The sequence below is a fragment of the Meriones unguiculatus genome (assembly GCF_030254825.1).
Source record: "Meriones unguiculatus strain TT.TT164.6M chromosome 13 unlocalized genomic scaffold, Bangor_MerUng_6.1 Chr13_unordered_Scaffold_34, whole genome shotgun sequence".
NCBI classification, from domain to species: Eukaryota; Metazoa; Chordata; class Mammalia; order Rodentia; family Muridae; genus Meriones; species Meriones unguiculatus.
In genome coordinates, this window is record NW_026843646.1 from 10,349,085 (window position 1) to 10,366,529 (window position 17,445).

Consider the following 17,445-nt stretch of genomic DNA (forward strand, 5'->3'; position numbering starts at 1 on the left):
GCAGGAGGATCAAACGTTTTGGCTAGCCCAGTCTGTCTAGAAAATAAAAACTCCCATTTCAAAAACAGAAATGAGTAGTTTGTTCTTTTTATCCTGGGACAGAAATAATCAGATTTCAGTTGGTTGGAACAAACAAGTGATTAGATCTATGAATTCTAATCTTTAAATCACATATTTTATAAAGAGACAGCATGGCGTCATGAAAAGAATGTTGGCTTGAGCTCAGGAAGCCAAGTCCACCCTCTGGACTGTTGTTTATCCACATGAAGCCTCATCCAGCCTTCCTGTCCCTAACCTCCATGTCCTCAGGTCTATACTGAGGGTGCTGTAGAAGGCTCTCTCTCTTACATCCCCAGCATTTGGCATTTTGCTTAGTGGTATTCCTGAGATAAAGTTCACAGGGAGTGTTATAAAGGGGAACTTTAGGAGAGTGTGAAGTGATTGTGCAGACCCATCAGCCTGTCTTTTGCAAGCTAAGTGGCCAGTGACCTACCTGTAACTCCACTGGTCTCTCCATAAGAATTGCCTGTGTTGTTGCGTAGTCATCCATTCCAAGGACAGCCATGTCCTGTACTTCCATACATCTCTGATTGAGCAATGTGGACAGGTTAGTGCCTCTGTGTTAATGCATGCTGGGTCCTTGGCTATTGCTATATGTTAAAGTAATAGCACTCCCTGGATACCTTGGCTAGGTTCTGAATGCTTTTATGTGTATTCTTTTCATAATAGGAAATCTGGGAGATTTCCTGTTATCTCCCAGATTTCCTATTATCTGCCATTAACAGTGAGGAAAAAGGCCTTGAGAAATTTGGAAACTTCTTCAAAGTTGTCTAGCTGGTACATGATAGAAGCACAGGTTGAGCCAGTGCTTACCCATAATTCCCAGCACTCACCAATGTGCCTCCATTGCCCTGTTTCCTCAATTCTAGACCCATGGCTGAGGGGAAGGCACAGGGGTGGGGGCTGGGCATATCCTATTGTGTAAGCTTTCTGGTCTTTACCAAGGCCTAACCTTGTTTCATCTCATGAGCTCTCCTGGCAGGGCAGACAGATCTCTGAGCTCTGAGGACACCATGTGTGCTCATCTAGCCCTGAGGAGGTACTGACTTCAGTGGCATTGTCACAGCAGCCATCAGGATGATGGATCAGGCCAAGCTTGTGATTTTGAGTTAGCTTCACTGTTTGCGGTAGTTAAAGAGGCTGGAGAATACCCCGCAGAGCGTGTCTGTGCCTTGTGCTCTCCAGAAGTTTCACCACAAGTCCTGGTAGCTTTGTAGCTCTTGCATCAGACCTAACATTTCTCAGGATTTTTTGGATGAATCTTAATATTGTTTGTTGCTTCCAAGGGTCTTGTTTTCCTTGTGATTAACCCCACAAGCCTATGGCTGAGTGTGCTGCTGGCCCTGGGTTTTTCTAACTGATGGCCTCGTGATGGAGATGATGTCAGGGAAAGCTCTGCTCTGTTGCTCTCTGATCCTTTGAAAATGATTATATAGTGTCACTGAGCTGGGCACAAGAAGGCCTTCAGCCTGCATTCTTCTCATTAGAATGCGGGCAAGTCATAGCTGCCTTGTTTGGTTTTGCTTTGAAAAATAAATGAAACTACTGGATTCATAACATAGAAAACTTACTGACTCCTACTGGGTTTATAGATTTGAAAGTGTTTGGCCTCCCAAGAGAAATGTGGTTTATCTGAGATACTATTTTAATGACAAAGCCTGCTGTGGCTTGGATTAAGTTGTTCTCAAAAGTCAACTGAACTGGAAAAATATAAATGAATCTTGCTTTGTGAAGCAGCTTGACTCACACAGCACGAGAAGGTATCTGATAACATTTCAGGCAATTTACCAGTTATTAACCTAATGGTGCCTGGCTGCTATGTGTATGGATTTTTTTTTAAATCTTCTAGTTCTAAGTTCATGGTCACTAGTTCATGGTCACTACTATTACAGTTCTAAGTTCTTGGTCAGTTCCAAGAGGAGACAGTATCATGCCTGCTTTTATGACAAAGCAGCAAGGGCAAGGCAGAGGCAGCAGTGTCCTAAAAGTTCTTTACTGCCTTCAGGTGAGACCTGAGTCGTCGTTTTTTCCTTAGCTGTTTCTACTGTTTGACATAGAGGAAATAAAATAAGATGGCTCTTGATAGGCTATCCTCAAAAGCATCTCAGATGCTTCTTGGGTAGCTCTTTCATGAGATGGTTCCCTTGAAGGTGGCACATGCGAATAGCCTTTTTTCCTATTAGCTGGATCACAGTGTGGAAGGCTGATAACACATTTGAGCATTCTGTCATTGTGGACACAAGGGCTAAGATTGTTCTTATCCAGCTGCCTCAGAGTGCTCGGGACGTAAGTGAGCAAGGCGGAGATGTGTGTTAAGAAACTCAGTTGGCTGATGCTCCCTTTGGAGGTAAATTAAGTACCGTTGGTTTTAGTGATATACGCTTCCAACATGGACAGGAATGTTTTCAGACTGTCCCAGGTACTGTGCATGTGCTTTTATAAGCTGGGTCCCTACCAACCCGACTTGGGAAGTGTTGAATGGCTCTCTGGTGGCAGGAAGCTCACTCAGGCAGGAGTCACAGTTTTGTGTTACCCGCAGGACTGGGGTTAATTACTGTGTCCATCTCCTATGTGAGACCAGGAGGTAGTGAGCTGTTTGCTCTGGGTGGAAAATCTAGTCTTCTCTGTTCTTGCCCTCAGCCTGTGATCATCAGCATCTTCATTGTCTTCATCTAGCACTTTGGTGGTGCTTCCCCTCAGTCCCCGACACTCATGGAATTCTCCCGGGAGCCTCCTGTAGAGAGCCTCCTGTAAATTTAGCATTTTTATTATTTTTTAAACCATGTGTGCATTGCATGTGGGTATGTACACGCATGTGCAGGTGTTAGTGGAGGTCAGATGCATTGGATCCCTTGGAGCTGGAGGACAGAAAGCTTAGCCCCCTGCCATGGTGCTAGGAACCTAACTCTGGTCCTCTGCAAGAGCAGTGTACAGCCTTTATTGCTGAACCGCCTCCCCAGCCTCCTTTTAAATTGTATTAAAGTAATTAATTTTTATTTGCACATAATATTTGTACTTATTTATCTGGTGTGGTACGATCACTTGACAGTGTAAATAGTGTATACTGATCAATTTGGTGTAATTAATACTTCTAGTTCCTCAAATATTATCATTTCTAAGTCAACAGCCTCCTTTTAGGAGACTGAGGAGCAGGGAAGTTGAGCAACATGCCAAATTTGTACAGTAATAAACTACAAAGCAGGGATTTAAAATCCATCGAGGTGGTCTGACTGCTGAAGTCCTGTCCTAACCATTCTGCTAAGTGATTGCTAGACACTGCCTCATGGGCTAGTCTCCAGAGAAATGATCATTTTCTACAAGTCTGCATCTACGCCTGAGACTAAAGAATTGAAAATCTCCACTTTTGCTTTGAAAACACTGCTAGTTAGAGTCTTTCAGATGTGCTCAGTAGACTCCTGTCATGGGATACAGAGTTAATAAAATGTAACTGATAAAAAATAAATAAAATTAAAAAAAAAACACAAAAAAACAACTAAAAAAAAAAAAAAGAAAATCTCCACTTTTCTGATTTCTCTTCTAATTCCCTTAGTCTGTCTGAAAAGCATAAGAACTTTGAAAGCAAACGCAGAACTGACTCCAGAGAGAATGTTCTGGTCTCAGTGGAGTGGGTTGAACCTTCACTGTGGCAACCAGGAAAGGGAGAACTGTAGGAAGCCAGGACAGTCTCCAAGAGAGGTCTGTTGAAGTGGCCTGTGTTGTCTCCTGTCGGGAGCTCACCGTGGATGTGAGAGGCTGCTGCAACTTGGGTGCCATCAGCTTTTCCGTGGCCCTGACCTTCTGAACAGAAAAGGAGAGGCAGGCTCAGCAACCTCCCTTTTGTGGCTCCATCTTTCTCCCTCAGTGTGGATGGTGGTGTAGAGCCTGCAGGGGAGGACAGGTCAGTACCCTCTGATGTATTTAACCATTTCTGCCTGTCTTCTCCAGCAGCAGCGTCCTTGTTAAACGGATGTTCAGGCCCATGGAAGAGGAGTTTGGTCCGACACCGTCTAAGCAGATTAAAGAAGAAAACGTAAAGTGAGGTATCTCTCCTTCCTGTGTGCCATTGGTGTGAAGGTTAGGGAGTGTCTTGTCAAGAACTCACTCCCTGAGACTGAACCATTCCCAATCCTGGTGGGGTTTCCCTCATATGGGAGGTTACAGGCTTTTCCATTACAGGCCTTGGAGGAACGGTTATGTGGCTCCCAACTCCTCCAGCAGGGAAATACATAGTTCAGAGGACATTGGCTCTGTGAGTGCGTCTCATGAACCAGTGATTCAGAGATATTCAATAGATGAAACAATTAACAACAACAGGTTGGGCACGCCCATATGAGATGGTGGCTCCCAGTTCACCATCACTTGTTTTCACCTCCATCCCTTGGTGTCTTTTCCTCCCTGACTTTACTTAGGAATAGGGCAGAGTCATAGGGAAACCAGGAGTCACACTGGTGTGTGGAATTATATTTACAGCCTGGTAGCTGGTCCAATAACTATTTTTCAAAGCTTGTGAAACTGCCACCAAAATTGCCACTACAAATTGTATTGGCCTATAAGTAAAAGTTAAGGTATGGCTTCTGAAACTTTGAATTCAGACACAGAGGGCGCTGTAACCTACCAGCGGTAAGAACCACCTCCCCGCTACCTCCAAGAGCTTCTCTTTGGAGAAGGATGGAGACATCACTGGGCCCCTTGCTCTGAGCAGGTGCTTGGCTTGGGTATTGAGGGTTAGTGGCAGCTCCTACTTGTCAGAAGTCGCTCAAGAAGAATGGTGACAGTTAACAGCAAAGCCATCGTTACAGGTTGTTTTTCCTTTGCAGCCACTTGTCAGGGTAACTGGGTCAGAGTCATTTTGGGGCTCCACAAGAGGCTGCCTGCCTTTGGCTGTGTGATGTCTGGGATGTTCAGTGCTGGTTCCTGTTGTGGTTGGCAGGATTGTTGCCATTGGTACACCCCAGAATAAATCTAATGAAAACTGGCTCTGTGGGCAAGCCCTCTAACGGTCTGGAGCCCAGTATGGCCTCTAGGCTAGCTGTCAGCAAGCCTGACAGGGGAAGGCTGAGACTGCCCCACCTGCTCAACAAAACAGAACAAAATGAAGCACCTGAGCTCTTACCAGCCACCCCTGAGCAACAGGAAAAGCAATGGTTTAAGCTGAGGCTATTTATTAGTAGTGCTAATTTTAATAGAATGTAAGCTCTCTAGGGTCATCCTGATGGAAGTTGCTCTTTCCCTCTCTTTCTGTTGTTGAGAGCTTCAAGAAGTTACAGAATTTCCATCAAGTAATAGCTGCCAGTATGTCTTCCTCTTGGGTTTACTCTTCCTTATCTGGATGTAGCCAGGGTCCGCATTCTAAGTATTTTTCTCACACTGTTCACATTGCCTCCTTTTCTGATAGCCTTTGGGTTCTAGGCAGCTTAACTGACATGGAAGTGATGCAGGATTGCTTCAAGGGACTAAAGTTGTAAACTTGTAGGAAATGCAGTCAGTCTGCATATTTACTCGGCACTTCTGTTTTGATGTTTGATAAAGAAGGCACCAGTGCCCAAGTCTGCCTCTCTCCTTCCTCTGCCTCTCCTCCCGTTACCACAGTCACCACAATCTACCTGAACATTCACAGGCCACAGAAGGGAGTTTGGGCAGAACCCCTGTCAATGTGGCCTTTATATGCACAGCTTTAAGAAAGCCTTTGGGATGGAGGGGGAGGGGAGACATGGAGTTTGGATTTGGCTGATTTCATTTCCCAGTCCTGCCTTTGTTTTTCTGCTGATGGTGATGGTAGCTAGGTGGATTTAAGATGATAGTTGAGATGTAGGCTCACCAGTGTTTTGCTGTTATTGTTTTTGCCTGGGGCAGTTTTCCCTAGTGTGGACAGATGAGGGGTTTCAGCTTTTTCTTCCCTTGGGTGAGAAGTTACGCTGCTGCCAGAGGATAAAAAGAGTAGCCCTCTGGGATGCTGGACTGCACCTGAATGACAGTGGCCAGTTTTTTGTTTGTTTGTTTGGTTGGTTGGTTTGTTTTTGTTTTCTGGGAGCTGACCTTTCAGCATGATTGCTGGAGTGGTGGGCACAGGAGGAGGACTCAGTGGTCAGGGGAAGCAGAAGCAAGGGTGACCATGTTTGTGGGACCCCACAGGTGCATCTTAGCCTCCCGAGGTCCATTTACATTGCTGAGATCGGCAGTGCCTGCCCATCTTAGCCTGCACACTCCCCAGTTCAGAGCTCTTACAGAGAAGTGAAAGGAAAAGCTATGCCCTCGCGGGAGGGCACAGGGACCACACCTACTTCCTGGTTGCTTCTGTAGGTTGAAGACTGAGCCTCTCTGTGTGCTGGGCCTAGATGAAGCCTACCACAAGGACCTTATTTCCCAGAACTGGCAGCAGGCACCTATGTGCTGGATGCTAGTGTCCTACTTCACAGATTATCCAGACAGGGAAAGATTAAGTCATTAGGGTCACAGCAGGGGCTGAGCTGGACTTGCACCCAAATCTGTGATTCTCTGCATCCTAAGTTCTTCCTGGACTGTCCTAGGTGCTACCCTGGTACCCTTCCAAGCCTGTGCAGGAGAATGTCTGCCTGACCTGCTCTTCTCCTGGTGTCATTCCTTTCTAGATTTGGTGCTTCTATGCTCTTCACAACTCAGAGATACTTGAGTATCTTAGCCTTCTCCCTCACCTCACCATGGTAGGAGCTGTCTGGAAAGCATCCTCTTTTTGGCTCTTTCTTTATGACTCTCACAATGGTGTCTAGGTCATCTGGTACCTGCCTGTCTCTCCTAATGGACCATAAACTCCCTAAAGGCAGAGAATGGGGTCTATTAGCTCTCTGCCTCAACCTCAGCTCTTGGTACGTACAGCCTATGGCACCCAGGAGCCTTCAGTGGTATTCACTGAATGAGCACAGGGAACAGTAGTCATGAGGAGACTGTGTGCCTTTCTTGAGAAACTAAAGTGTGGATCTAGGTGTCAGAGCTGGTACATCCCAGTAGTCATTGGCCTGTTGGCAGAGCAGGTGGTGTCAGCTTGAGACTCCCATGTGACAGGAGTCACGCTGGCTGTCCCCTTCTCTTGCAGTGCTTTTGTACGTGCGGAAGGAGAGTGATGACGTGTTCGACGCCCTGATGCTGAGATCGCCCACAGTGAAGGGCCTGATGGAAGCGGTAAGCCACAGCCCCCTCAGCCTCCAGAGTCCCTGCCCTGCCACCTGGGCAGAACTTAGGTGGCTCCATGGTGCCTTGTTGGCTTGGCTAGCGTATTCCAAAGTGGAGAGAGGACATGTTGGTTATGGGGAAAGATCTGCTGCAGAACTGCAGTGGTTTGAGATGATTCTCCCCTTCTCTCCACTGCCCTAGGCCAGGGTTAGCAGCACGACCTAGGGAAAGCTGTGTTTTATTCACACGCTGTTCACCCAGCTTTGACTGTGCCTCAGTATGAGCAGTTTCAGAGACAGCTGTGCAGTAGGGAATAGGCTGTGACAGTGATGGGGACCAGCGCTGCCTCTCACCTCTCCTGGGGGCTGCTGGTCTGAGAAATGCATCGGATGGGATATTTGGGCTTATGGCTGAACACTGCAGTACGTGAGGAAGTTCCTATGTGTAGACCACACAACGCAGTGGCCTGAGATCACTTTCATTTGTACTTTTCCCTGGTGTGTGTCCATGCTAGAACATGCTACAAACCAGCGCTTCCTTCTCTTTACTGGCAGAGTAATCATTCACTGTATGAACACAACATACTTCATTTTTTTTTCATTCATTCAGCTAACAGGTCCATGTGCTTTTCCTTCTTGGGGTGCTCCTGAGAATGCCCTGCTGTGAATGTTCACGGGCTACTTTCTGTTTGGACATCTGTTTCCAATTCTTTAGGAGTATATACAGAGTAAAACTGGCAGGAAGACACAAAATGTCCTCTATTACACGATTCAATTTATCAGTAATGTCCAGAATCAATGACTTCTGGGAGAGAGAAAGCAGGCAAGTTTGCCATGGGTTGGGGAGCAGAAGGAAGATCTACACTAGTGTATTTCCTGTGGAAGTGATGAGAAAGTTTTGGAACTTGAGAGAACAGCTGTGTGATATTGTGAATGTATTGTGAGTGTCTATCTACAGTTCTGAGTAGTAATCAGAAAAAAATTAGAAGAATGTGGCCACGGTGGGTTTCATACTGCTCCCACTCTGGCATTTCATGACCCTGGTCATTCTGAGCAGAGCAGCACTGTCACTCTCCAGAAAGCGCAGGAGGAGGCTTGGCAGCTTTTTGTTTGTCGTGACTTGTGGGGACTATTGATTTCTATTCTACTCAGAGCAGAAACAAATCCAGAAGCAAATGCAAGAAAGACTATGGAACTTCTAATGAACTATGATTTTTGTTGTTGTTTGTTTTGTTTTGAGACAGGGTCTTACTGTGTAGCCCCAGCTGACCTGCAATTCACTGACTGTATAAGCAAGGCTGGCCTATATAATTCAGAGATCCACCTGCTTCTGCCCCGGTAGTGCCAGGACTAAAGGCTGTGTCACCACCATCATGGGCTCTGAATTTTAAACTGATTAGAAAGAACAGATACTGCAAAAGGCCTAGAAGGGATGAACCAAGATTTTTTTTAATGACCTTGAAATTGCTGAAGGATGGATAAATGGTCTACAAAATAATGTAAAATAGTCAGATTTCTCTGAACATCATTGTCCACTTCCATACCTTAGTCTGGTTTTTAAGAGCAGATAAAATAAGTGTTTATAGGAGTATCTAGAGGTTATTTCAATGCACATTCTTAGTCCTTCCTGCTGAAGAGGCAATGTTGCTGAAGATTCAGGCTGACCTGGATTCTTGCCTTACCTTTCTGAGCACAGGGATTATGGGACTGTAAGCATATACCATGAGGCCTTGTAGGAATCCATATTAAACCAACTCCTAGAACAGCCTGAGGGATGGATGCCACAGATCTAGAACAGGTTTGAACTGCTGTGCTATTCTGGGATCCTGCTTTGGTCCTTGATGTCTTTTTTTCCTTCTGTAACCTCTGTCTACTTTCATAAGTACCCTGAAGATGTGTTCATACTGGACCACTGTGGAACAAAAGGTCACTTCACCTACTCAACAGCAACTTTTCTAACTTTTCAGCCTCCCTTCAACTCCTGTGTTGTTTTGGTAGATGGTAAATGGGGGTGAGGCAGGGGAATGGGTAGAGAGAGCTGCAAGCCTTGGAAACTTCAGGTTCCCTCCATGGCTTTAGTCATAGTCTTCAGGCAATTCTGGCTTCATCTTCCTTTCAACTCTGGAACAAAAAGTTTCCTTAACGTTTAACACAAACTACCTGCTTGCTTCTGGAGTGTTACAAGTGGGAAAGGTGGTCAAGAAGAGCCTTTTCAGGGTCCACAAGTGGGCTGGTAGTGATCTACAAACCAAGTTCATTGACCTTAGGGGTGTCAAGACCACAGGCTCTGTCGAAGGGGACCATCAGCGTGTGATGGAGATGGTGTCTTTTGAAGAACACTAGAGCTTACTGATGTAGTTCTCTTTTTAAAAATGATTTATTTGTTTTATGTGAATTGGTGTTTTGCCTGCATATATGTCTGTGTAAGTGTGTCAAGTCACTTGGAGCTGGATTACAGTCAGTTGTAAACTGCCATGTGGGTGTTGGGAATTGAACTCAGGTCCTCTGGAAGAACAGGCAGTGCTCTTAACCACTGAGCCATTTCTCCAGCTAATGTAATTCTATCCTGAGTTGATTTGTGTCTCTGTGTGAGGTAGGAAAACACTGACCGGAATGTGGATCCGCCGAGAACCAGGATATTTTATTATACTCACATTTACCAGTACATGTTTGTATGTTATAATAAATATGTACATGGGTATATAATATGCATGTGTAATGTATGTGTATTCCTATATATTGTAATATGTATGCATAAAATTAATACATAAATTTATACATCATCTCTCCATATCTAGAATTTGTTTCACAACTTTCCATAATACTAAACTTCATGAGTACTCAAGTCCATGTGTTTTATATAAAATAGCATATTCCTATGCAACTTCGGCAATCCTCCATCTGCTTTAAACCATCCCTAGTTACACTACCTGATGAATGTAAAAGCTATGTAAATAGCATTGTTTAAGAAGTAATGGCAAAAAATGTCTATACATATTCAGCACAAGCACAACTTTTATAAAATACTTTTGATCTTTAGTCACTTAACCCTGTGGGTGCTGCCTGCAGTTATCGAGGGCAGACTGTATAGATGTCCGTATTGTTAGTGGCATAAATATGGGTGATATGTGCTTGTGTGAAATGAATCCACATATGTAAACGTGTCAAGAGTACAGTGGAGTGGTCAGTATTCCTGTCTTCAGCCATGACTCTGTTACTTGGATATATGTTCCCTCTTACTTATTTTATTGCAGTTTTGTCATTAGCATACAAGACATTAGATTAAAACATTTTTGAACGAAGTGAGTTTTAGTACACTCTCCTCCCTCAGTCTTCCCACCTCTTGTCCCCAACCTCTGGCAACCTCCTTCAGTCTCTTTTCTTCTTTCATGTCATACGTGCCCTCGTTTTTTCTGGTTTTGTTTTTAAAGTAGTCTTTTACTTTTTTAAAAAAGAAAATAATTATTGACAGTGATGAAATGTGACTCTGTCACCTAAAAAAAATACAACTGTGTTCCCACCCTTCCTTCAGGTGTGAACTGGTATTTGAATCAGAAGGTACCATATCAGACAGATTCATGAACAGTTCCGAGGTGGTGACTTTCTGTAGCCCACATGGATGTCCTACAGCCTGTGAGCCAGGCCACATGATGGGTGCAGTAGCTCGGTTAGCTAGAAGGTGGTATGCTCACTTTAAAAAAACTGGTGTTTGTGTGTATGTGTGTGCACATGTATTTTCATCAGTGAGCATGGGCTGTGTCATGTGTGGAGGTCAGAGGACAACACTGAGGTCACTTCAGCTTCCCCCTGATTGAGACAGGCTCAGTCTCTGCTGTAGCACCTGCTGCAAGTCCATGGGAGCTCGGCCATCACAGGTGTGCACTGCAGCATCTGGCTAAACGTGCAGTTTGGACATCCAGACTCAGGTCCCCATGCTGTGTGGCAGGCACTTTAACCACTTAACCACTGATGTGTGTGGGCTTGCTATTTCTTGAGACTGTTTCAGAGCTTGCCTGGCTCTTACCACAAGCATACACAGCAGCAAGCAAAAGATCATACCTCCTAACTGTGCTACTTCCTGTGGGCCAAGCATTCACACACACTAGTCTAGGGGGGCCGTTCCTGAAACCACCACACAGTAACCTTACGAAGAGTGAACTTTGACCATGGAACCTGGGAGCTTGTTCTGGAGGTCAGTGAAGCCACTCAGACCTCAGGGCTCTTGCACATGCTGTCCCCTCTGACAGGATGCTCTTCTTTCATATCACGATGTTGGGGCTGCTCACCCCCAGCTCGTGGGGCCTGTCAGACCACTCACATAAATAACACCTCTTCTCTGTGTGCCTCCACCTGCTTTATTTTATTTCAACCTGGTGTCTTGATCAGTTTTTATTGTCAACTTGACATGACCTAGAGTCACCTAGGACAAGGGACCCTCAGTTGAAGAATTGCCTGAGACAGACTGGCTTTTGGCCATTTCTGTGAAAAATTGTCTTGACTGATGAATGATATGGGAAGACCCAGCCTGCTGAGTCAGCACTGTCTCTAGACGGCTGAGCAAGAGCCAGTCAGAAAACCAGTAAGCAGCTTTCCTTTCTGCCTTTCTGCTTTACTTCCTGCTTGAGTTTTTTAGCTTCTCAGTAACAGACTGGTATTTGAGGTATAAGAGGAAATAAACTTTGTCCTCAAGTTGCTGATGGTCAGAATGTTTTGCTACTGCAAGAGGAAAGAAGCCAGACCCCCTGGCATACCTAATATTGGTTGGGTGTTCCTTCCTTCTTTTCTCCAGTAGAATATGCAGTCCCGAGGGGTTTGTCTCTTGCTGTCAGTTGCATATCCTCAGGCCTTGGGCACAATGTTTGTTGCAAATGTTTGCTATTCGCAGAGTATGTCCCACCATGCTGAGTGCTACAGGCTCCTTTTAATTATTGTCATACTCCTATGAACATGGCATGGAAATAGCATCATCACCATTTTACAGATAGGGAAAATGAGGCTGGAAGACATAGGTGCCTCTTTTACCTAGCTCTACCCCAAATGGTGGCACCACCCTAAGCTCTCCATCAACTCAAGTCTAGGTAGGCAGATGTCCATATGTTTACATAAAAGAAGAATAAACAATGCCAGTCACACAAAGAGTAAAGGGAAAGTAAGAATCGATAATAAGCATCCGGGAAAGAGGCGGGATAGACAGTTGATTGATCAGCCCTTTGCCGAGTACATGCTTTGGAGAGTGGAGAGCCTAATTACTGAAAAGAGGAGCCAGGAATGGATTCCTTTTTCTTTTAGAAAAGGGCAAATGAACAGACATGAGACTACTGCTGTTGAGTAAGCGAACTTTTTCACTTGAAAATTAAAAAGAAATTGCAAGTGACACTAACCAAAGCCAAATCTTAGAAGGCAACTGAGTGAGAATAATTAGGTGAAAATACTGGGGACTCCATCCTCCCCCTCCCCCTCCCCCTACCCCCAGCACATGTACACATGCAGCAAGCACTATGCACAGAAAGGAATGCTATCCAGGGCTTCCTACTTTTTTGTGCCATGGGTGCCTTTTGCAATTTCAAATCCATTGACTCTTTGAGAGTGCTTTTAAGTATCTAAAATAAAACAGAATTACAAAGAAAAGAAATGGCATTATGAAAGGCAGTCACCAAGATGGTAGAAAGTGTCTGTGATGTAGGATAGTGCATCAGATATGATGTAGGGATAAGATGAGTAGCACCCAGTGGGGTGGGTGAGTGCAGCCCATACTGTGAAATGCATACGGAAATTTTTAAAGATTCATTATTTTGTGTGTATGTCTGTGCACATCTGTCCCTACTGATGAGGAAGTAGTGAACATCCTTGTGGAAATAGAACCCGAGTCCTTTGCAAGAAGAACAAGTGCTCTTGGCCGCTGAGCCAGCTTTCCACCCTGCAGGCCGAATGCTAATGCACCACAAAATATCCGTGATCCCCACCACCAAAAAACAAGCTAGTTGCTGTGTGGGAAAGGCATAGAAAGGTTCTGGTTTGAGGCTAATTTAAGTATGGGTGTATGTATGTTGTCCTATCCGAGTTCTGTGCATCGTCTTGCTGTGGCTCTGGCCAGCTATGCTGAGGAAGTAATCAGGAAATAATGTGGAAGCAGGCTGCTCTCAAGGAGTTTCTGAGAACTAGTTCTGTTCACTGAGTGGTTCTAGATCCCCAGGGAATGAGTAAGGAAGTGAGGTCACTCTTGAGAGCCTTGCCATTTCAGCAAGAACTGAATTCAGTTCAGAGCTCAAAAGACAGAGCTAGTTCACCATACTGGGTTCCTCTCTCTCTCCCTCCTCCCTCTCCCTTCTTCCATCTCTTTCTGGGTCTCATGTGTCCCAGGCTGCCTTCAAAACTTGCTATGCAGGGGAGGTTGACCTTGAACATATGCTCCACCTGCAGTGCTGAGATTGTACAGATACCCTTCACACCCAGTTTATGTGGTCTTGGGGCTCAAACCTAGCCTTGTGTATACTAGGAAAGCACTCTTATCAACCTGTCTAAAATGGAAGTGGCTTCCTTTTATTTGCATAAGCAAATAGGACACCAAGGGGCTTGCCAAATAGTGTAGGGGCCTCAATGGGAGGAAGAGAGAAGAGATGTAAAGTATTCCTGAGAGGCTTAACATTTTTTATTAACTTCTCAACTTTTTATTTCTCATTTTATTGAATTATGGTTCAATTGTCTTTGTTACACATTATATGACAGAGTATCTTTGGGAAATTCAGTATGTATGTGTATATGCATTTACTATTTTATAAACTAGATCAACCGTGTCATTGTAATTTATCTGCTAAATTTCTCCAATTCTGAATTAAGTCTTCCACCATGCGTGTGTGTTTTTGAGACTTCCTGTGTCCATTCATTTCCCTTAGCTTTTGCCTCTCCAGCTGCTACTCATCTGCTTTTCATTTTATCTGCCTATTTGTTTGTTTACATTTTCTGCAAACAGGCCCTTCTAACACAAGGCCTGTTTTCTTTGCTGCCTCCAGGCTCTTGTGAGAAATGTTGCCTTTTCTATTTATTTGAATGTTCATGTGGAAGTCAGTAAACAACTTGCAAGTGTCAAGGTTCTTGCCTTCCACCTTGTGTTTCTGGAGTTGAACTCACCTGGCCAGCCTTGGTGGTGAGGGCCTTTACCCACTGAGCCATCCCACTGGCCAACAAGTGTGTTGTTTTGTTTTGTTAACTTTTGTTCATTGGGCCTTATTGTGGCTGTGGGGAAACCTCATCAGGACCACCAGTGATGTGCCCCACGCAGGCAAGAGGATACTTGTCTAGTCTGTCTTTATCACCCTGCCTCTCTGTCTTGCTTCTGAGTGTACATATGGTGAAGAGGTCTTTCTGCCCTGTGGTAGGGATGGAAAGGCAGGAACCTAGGGTTCTCTGGAACAAACTTTTCTCAGGATCTCAGCTCTCCCCTAGGGTTCTGCAGCCCTTTTCTAGCCTGTGCTACACTTCCTAAGTCTGGGTCCCAACCTTACCTGTGAGCCACTAGCGAGGGCATGGCACATATTTGGAGTAGATCTTTCTCGAATACATCTTGCCACTTTGTACTTACAAAAATGACACAATCATAAAAATAAGCACTGTGGAATTATACAAAGTAAAAGGGAGCTTGAATCTGACCATTTATCAATGTAGCTATCATTAATAGATTGCTATGTCATTTAAATATTTTATATACATTTAAATATATGTAAACGTTAAAAATTCAGACAAGATTATACTATATTGACAAATTTTCACTTATTTTCCCCTCTAATATGCTAGCAATTTTTAAAGTGTAAGTGAAGAAAATGTCAAGATATTTAATGCATATTTGTTATGACTTTCCTCTGTTATGAACAGGTATGTTCCAAACATGTTTGAGCATGAGAGTATTTCTGTATGTCCGATTACTAGACATGATGTCAATGGCTCATATTCACTTTTAAAAACTATGCTTCTGTCAAACTTCTTTTCCAGGAGGCTGAGGGTCACTATTCCTTATATAGAATCTGAACACTGCTGTTTCCTCATGCTCTGACCAACATTAGATTATGACTTCAGTTTTGTTTCGTTTTAGATTTTTTAGATTTATTTTTAATGTGTCATTTGTCTGCCGTGTGTGCAGGTACATATGGAGGCCAAAAGAGGGCATCAGATCCATCAGAGCTGTAAACCAAAAGCAGAAAATGTTTAAACCTGCTGGATCTCTCATTCCCCTCCTTCCTCCCCCCCTACCCCCCGCTTGGTTTTCCAAGACAGGATTTCTGTCCTGGACTCACTTTATAGACCAGGCTGGCCTCCAACTCACAGATCCACCTGCCTCTGCCTTCCAGAGTGCTGGGATTATAGGGGTGTGCCATGGCACCTGGCTCATTTGCATTTTTGATAGTTAAATTAAAAGTACTATCCTATCATTATTTTCATTTGAAATTTTTAAATAAAAGTTCAGTGCAGTTTTCATATGCTTATTGCCTGATTATATTCTTCTTGTATATAATTTTTCTGTTTTTTTTCTTTCTTCTCTGCCCTGTTCCCCATCGAGTTCTTTTTAACGAAGCAGTTTGCTCTGTATATATTGTTTGTATTTTAAAATGCTTCCCAGCATATTATTTTTCTTTGTGGTATGTTTGAGCTACTGATATTTCAGAATTCCAGTTATTACTATTCAGGCTTGTTTTGCAGGTGTCATGTCTCCCAGAAAAACTGTACTTAGGATGATGGCTATCTGAAGAATGAACTCATGTTTATCTTTTCCTGTGCTTTCATGGTCTCAGTGGTCTCATCTTTTATATATAAATCTTTTATCCTCCTGAACTTTTTCTCTCACTACCTCTTGAGGTTGGTCTGGAGAGCATTCCATCGCTCATGCTGACCTCAGGGCTGGGCTCACAGGGGTGAGCCACTGCAAGTGGCTCAGTTGAAATGTGTTTTGATGCATGGCTACCTATTTAATCCAACATTGTGAGTAGATGTTTTTTTTTCCAAGGGATCGGAAATGCCACTTTTATCAAGATTGTTTTGCTGAGTGATTTAAGATCTATCCAAATGGAGAATCAAAATTGGGATGGCACTAGACATGGGCTCTGACACACTGCGAAGCATGAGCTGCATTTCTCTGCCTTCTAAGGGCAGAGGAAATAATGACTTGGTGAAACTAGTCAGAGCCATAGTTAGTGAGCTGTGACTTTGTGGCTGCTAACGTGGATTGGGGCTCCATTCACTTCTCTACGCCTCATTTTGCTAATCTATAAAGCCAGTGGCTTGGGCTGAATGGTCTCAGCAGTTAGTGCAGGGAAAGTGTTCATCATGAGATTTCCTGACGTGTCTCATTAGGGGACTGTGCTGTGCTCAGATGTGAGGTCTGAGTTGGAATGTTGTGCTTCCCAGTGTGTCCCTGCTCTCTGCTGACCACTTTCCTGTTATTCATGTTTCAGCTGTCTGAGAAGTATGGGCTGCCAGTGGAGAAAATCACAAAGCTTTATAAGAAGAGCAAAAAGGGGTAAGAAAAAAGCTAACTCAGCTAGCTGCCCTGTCTGCAAGGTACATTTTTAATATAGCTTTACCTGTTGTCACATCCGTGGCCCACGATGCTAGCAGTTCAGGCAGGGAGACCCACAGTGCATTTCTAACATGTCACCCGAGGTGCTTTCATCTACTGACAGCCTCACATGGGCGGGAGTGGTCTAGAGGTGGTGGGACATCAGGGAAAATGACGTTGCAGAACTACATGTAGCTCTTCACATTGGCTTCTGAGTGACACAGTACGGACAAAAATTAGCTGAGGCTAAAGGAAATTATTTCAAGGTAATCATTAATGAAATCTCAAATGGGCGTCAGGCTGCTCGCCCACATGGTAAGGAACAGTGAACAGTTAGTCCTTCCTGGTTGGGTGGTGAGGAGCCTCTGGGTTCCCTGATCCATTTCCTCCTCACAGGCTCACTGAGGAGGAATGAAGCCCAGGGCCTGCTTAAGTATTTGCCCCAGGTCTCACTTTCAGTAAACAGAAAGCATAGTCAATGCCTGCAGGGAGGTGGGCCGCTTCAATGGCCTCAAGGAGCAAGTGCTTCCCTCTCCTCTGCCCCTCTTAAGACCTTTCTAAGGCTTCCTCTTTGGGAGTAGGTACCATAAAACTCTTCTGGACCCTTTTCATAAAGAAAATGTGACCTGGGTTCTCAGGCTTTCTGATTTTGGAGTCTTTGGCTGACTGAGCATCAAACTTGAACTCCTGTTA

General features: G+C 44.3%; 1 protein-coding gene across 1 annotated transcript in view; it reads left to right on the forward strand.

The window, feature by feature from the left end:
- LOC132650919 (grainyhead-like protein 2 homolog) overlaps window positions 1-17,445 on the forward strand; it is a 59,511-nt gene that overhangs the window by 40,961 nt on the left and 1,105 nt on the right. The window contains exons 7-10 of the mRNA XM_060376250.1: window positions 4,009-4,095; window positions 4,237-4,313; window positions 7,130-7,215; window positions 16,649-16,713. Of these exons, the coding sequence (XP_060232233.1) occupies window positions 4,009-4,095; window positions 4,237-4,313; window positions 7,130-7,215; window positions 16,649-16,713 (315 nt within the window). The remainder of the gene's footprint in view (window positions 1-4,008; window positions 4,096-4,236; window positions 4,314-7,129; window positions 7,216-16,648; window positions 16,714-17,445) is intronic.